At 42.4% G+C, this 5223-nt stretch overlaps 1 protein-coding gene across 1 annotated transcript in view; it reads left to right on the forward strand.

Annotated features, from left to right (window-relative positions):
- The window catches only part of fgf4 (fibroblast growth factor 4), a gene marked incomplete at both ends in the record, with an annotated part of 4964 nt that extends 517 nt beyond the window's left edge, over nucleotides 1-4447 (forward strand). Inside the window, 2 exons of the mRNA XM_079555922.1 lie at nucleotides 616-719; nucleotides 4271-4447. Of these exons, the coding sequence (XP_079412048.1) occupies nucleotides 616-719; nucleotides 4271-4447 (281 nt within the window). The remainder of the gene's footprint in view (nucleotides 1-615; nucleotides 720-4270) is intronic.
- Nucleotides 4448-5223: the final 776 nt, after the last annotated feature.

Below are 5223 nucleotides of genomic sequence, written 5' to 3' on the forward strand. Positions count from 1 at the left end.
TTTAGAGCCTGTTTTGGTTGAAGGAGATTCATGATTAGAAATCCCTGCCAGTGTCACAAGACAAGATCAGCCTTTATTGATCTCACAATGGAGAAATTCACCTGTTACATCAGCTCTCAAGGAACACTCGGGGTGTGCAGAATAGACAGGAAATGAGCAAACAATGAAATAGTAAATAGAGGTTATTATATGGATAAAAAGCTTAAAGGGGTAAAAGGTGTAAATAACAAAATAACAAGTGTCATATAGAGCAGGGGCTCCCCAACTTTTCAACCCGTGACCCCTTCTATAAAATGGTATATGCTTTTCTAATCATTTATGGTGGAAAAACATTTAATATCTGGTTAGTTTGGAGACTGTATTTTCATATTTGGTCTAATTTCACTAAAATATGCCGTTTTCAATCAAAAAATACATGCTAGAAAATGGTCTCAAACTTCAGTGTCCCGGGACCCCCACAGGGGTCCGCACCACTGATGTAAGAGTGCACATTTACAGCATTTCTGCAGTTTACAAATGTTACAGAGAAGATCCACAGCTCCGATGCCCAAAGTCACACTCAGTAATATACCCGGACACTCATGTTAATCCGTTTGCTCTTGGTGTTTTCTGGAGGTCTTCTGCAGATCTCCCCGGTGGAGAGGGGAGTGGTCACTCTGAAGGGGGTTCGGAGCGGACTGTTCGTGGCCATGAACCGCCGCGGGAAGCTCTACGGCTCTGTGAGTTGTGACCGCGTTCTTTTCAAACCTCAAATTTGCAAAACCAACTCATGCACACAGCACACGTGGACATTTCTGAAGCAGTAGTCTAACAATGCTGACTAACCACAAATCACTCGACATATATAGAAATATGAGCCTTTTGTGTGGCATTAGAGGAATAGTAGTATTGGTAACATTGGATCGCAAACCTTTGAGAGACTATAGGGCCACACGTCGGCTCCTGTCGGTCAGTGAAGCAGCTCCAGCCTTTGTTACTTTGTGAGGTTCTTTAAACGTGTGACTGGACGCAGGTAGAGTTCACGCAGGACAGTTTGGAGCCAAGACGGGGTTTCTCTTTATACTTTCAAACAGGGGTTCTCAAACTGTGGTGCGTGTCCCACTGATGGCTCTTGGGCTTCTTCAGGTGGCACCATGGAAATACAGGTGCTCATCATATAATTAGAATATCATGAAAACGTTGATTTATGTCAGTAATGCCATTCAATAAGTGAGACTTTTATAATGTATACATTCATTTCACATATATTTCAAGTGTTTATTGTTTTTTTTTGTTTTTTTTATGTTTATAACTGAAAACTAATGAAAACCCCAACTCAGTATCTCAGAAAATCAGAATGTTGTGAAAAGGTTGAATATCGAAGACACCTGGTGCCACATTCTGATCAGATCATTCACTCCAAACCCCTGCAAAGGCCTTTAAATGGTTTCTCAGTAGTTCTGTAGGCGACACAATCGACGACTGCTGACTTGACAGTTGTCCAAAAGACGACCATTGACCTCTTGCACAAGGAGGGCCTGACACAAAAGGTCATTGCTAAAGAGGCTGTTCACAGAGCTCTGTGTCCAAGCTCATTAATGGACAGGCGAAGGGAAGGAAAAGATGTGGTAGAAAAGTGTACAAGCAAAAGAGATAACCGCGCCCTGGAGAGGACTGTGACACAAAACCCATTCAAAAATGTGGCGGAGATTCACAAAGAGTGGACTGGAGTCAGTGCTTCAATGACCACCACGCACAGACGTATGCAAGACATGGGTTTCAGCTGTCACATTCCGTGTGTCGAGCCACTCTTGAACGAGACAGCGTCAGAAGCGTCTCGCGTGGACTAAAGACAAAAAGGACTGGACTGCTGCTGAGTGCTCCACAGTTCTGTTCTCTGATTGAAGTAAATGTTGCATTTCCTTTGGAAATCAAGGTCCCAGAGTCTGGAGGGAGAGGAGAGGCACAGAATCCATGTTGCTTGAAGTCCAGTGTAAAGTTTCCACAGTCAGTGATGGTTTGGGGGGCCATGTCATCTACTGCTGTTGGTCCACTGTGTTTTCTGAGGTCCGGGGTCAACGCAGACGTCGACCAGGAATTTTAGCTCCCTTCATGCTTCCTGCTGCTGACCAACTTCATGGAGACTGCACACAATGCCAAAGCTACCAGTACCTGGTTTAATGACCATGGTATCCCTGTTCTTGATTGGCCAGCAAACTCGCCTGACCATAATCCCATAGTAAATCTATGGGGTATTGTGAAGAGGTAGATACGATAGGCCAGACCCAACAATGCAGAAGAGCTGAAGGCCACTATCAGAGCAACCTGGGCTCTCGTAACACCTGTGCGGTGCCACAGACTGATCCACTCATGCCACGCCCAACTGCTGCAGTAACTCAGGCAAAAGGAGCCCCAACTAAGTATTGTGCTGTACATGCTCATACTTTCCATGTTCATACGTTTCAGTAAAACCTAAAAGCCTTTGTTTGTATTGGTCTCAAGCAATATTCAAATTTTCTGAAATTGGGATTCGTTTTCAGCTCTAAACATCAAAATAAAAGAAATAAACAGTCTGTGTGTAATGAATGGATGTAAAATACAAGTGTCACTTTCTGAATGGAATTACTGAATTTAAATCAACGTTTTCATAATCCTCTAATCATATGGCACATGTGATATAATACAGACAAAAAACAGCGTTGTTAAAAATATTTCACCTACACCAACGTGGTCACATGGGTCATAGCGATTTTTAGAAAAAACAAAACTCTTTGGAGCCAGGCTTTTAAGAATCCTGTTTACCAAGTGTGTTTTGGAGTCGCCCCTGGCCACAAGGGGGCGGTGTTACAGCAATGTCAGCTTTCCGCCATGAGGACCATAGAGAAGGGCGTTCCTCACCTAGTGGGTGGCACTCATGGTCATCTGCAATTTGAGACTTCACTCTTTATATATTCAGAGGATTTCAATGATGCTTTAGTCCTGTATTTAAGTCCTGTGCTTCCTGTTTGTTTGGGCCGAGTGTTTCCCTGGGATTGACCTGACAGGCGCTGCAGCTGCGCCGTCCATATTTTTTTCTAGAATGTGACAGGACTGGCCAATTCTCCTCGATTAAAATGCACCACGCAAATATCGTGATCAACCTTTATTAAAATCATGATTAGATTAAAATTCGATGAATTGCACAGACCTAGACAGAACTTACATATTTTTGGGACAGGTATATTTTTTCACTCTTTATCCGAAGACCATCCTCATGGCAGTTTCTCCTTATTCTTTGCGGTGTTTTCAACATGCTTAGTGCAAAAACAAAATGTGACTCAGCTCCTGTGTGGGGTTTGGAATGTTACCACATGAATAATCTCAACAGACACAAACATAAGGAACAGGAAATAACTCCAAGTCAAGTCCCAAATCCTGTAGGCTTTCAGTTTCAGGTTCTCTTCCGATCTTTTGGAGAAATGTGTCCCTATGTACTCAGTTGATGATGCTCCAGTTTGATTGGTTGATCCAGGTCACATGTGTCTGCAGGACAGACAGGCCTTGTTAACGTGAGTGTGATTTGAAGAAGTTTAGAATAAAATGTATTTTTGAGGAAGTCTTCTCAAATCCGTTCTGTCCAGGCAACAGTCTGCAAGTCCACACCCTTATTAGATATTATTGTATAAACACCTATTGTGGTCGAGGAGGATGTGACTGTAGGGAAGCAGCTTCAGGAGCTTCAGATGAAGATTATTGCAACCTCCCATATGTTTTTTAATAAACCCCCAAAATGGACACTCAGACGGGCCTTGGAGGTTCATCTTTTCTGAATGTCTGAATGTGGACAGTGTGAGTGAAGGGTTAGTGGCATATTGGCAACCTCACCTTTGTCATCCCAGGGCGGCTGTGGCTACAACAGTAGCTTACAAAGACCAAGTGTGGAAAATGAATGAATGAGGGCACTTTGAGGACATACACAACATATTTGCACTCTGCAGGGAACTGCCATATAAGGAGCCTCAAATGAAGCCATATAAGGAGTCTGGTCCAGATACTGAGATTTATTATTTACTACAGAGCTATACAATGTGACCATTATTCTGATGAACAAGGACCTTCCCGACTCACACCATTCTTCATTTCACAATCGACTGTTTTTGTTTTTAATGCTAAAGCCGGTCACACAATCAGCGATTGTTTGATAGCTATCACACAGAACAATTGCAGCCTAAAACCAACCCCCTCCAAACCCCTGGCAACTTTGTGTCGCCTTCGGAACCACTGATCTCTGCTTATGTTTCTTCTTTTTCAGTTGTACTTCAACAATGAGTGCAAGTTCCGGGAGAATCTCTTGGCCAACAACTACAATGCGTATGAGTCCATGGTGTATCCGCGCATGTACATCGGCCTGAGCAAGAACGGCAAAACAAAACGCGGAAGCAGAGTGTCCCCCGCCATGACGGTCACACATTTCTTGCCAAGAATCTAGAGGCGTCATAAATAGACTTCACCTCCATTTGGACATGGAGGAAGGGGAACTCCAGCCACGACGCACTTTCACTCCAGGCTATATGCAAGTGGATCGTTTGGGATCTTTCAGTGTGTACATAATCAGCTTTTATATCCTAATTTATGCTTCAACTATTTTGTATTTTTGAACAAGTCTTACGCTTATATTTAAACGCCACAGAGAAATTGCGGGTTATCGAGCTCAAAGGGCTTGAATTCACATTTGGTTCAGATTTACTTACAATTTTGCTTGACTTTTTTTTTTCACTTCTTTCAAAGTCGGGCCGAATGATTTTCGGAAAAAATCATTCCATTTTGCCTGACTAGTTTTGCAATTGGATTAATTAATTAATTAGTGTTTTAAAATTGAGTGCACAGGAGCATTAACTACTCTTTCAGAACATGTTTCTAGAGAGTAGTAGGTTTGGTCTAATTTAATTGGAGACCGGAGAGGGTGCTGTCATTGTACAGCATTTTATTGCTTCAGCAAATGCACCTTGGAGATACGCTAATGAAACCATTGGAATTGCCATTTCGACAGATTTTTTTATCCGACCCCATTGTTCGATATTTTTCTGATTCTATTTTGAAATCAGTCAGCAAGGCCTTAAACAAGCCATGTTATCAGCACTGTTGCAAGTCTAGTCAAAACGAAAATATTCTGTTGCTGTTTTGACCCATGCTGCAGTGTAGAAAACGAGTGGATTACAATTATTATTTACAGTTTTGTTGAATCTCATATGAAAATTGCTGCTA

The sequence above is a fragment of the Gobius niger genome (assembly GCF_951799975.1).
Source record: "Gobius niger genome assembly, chromosome: 4".
NCBI lineage: Eukaryota > Metazoa > Chordata > Actinopteri > Gobiiformes > Gobiidae > Gobius > Gobius niger.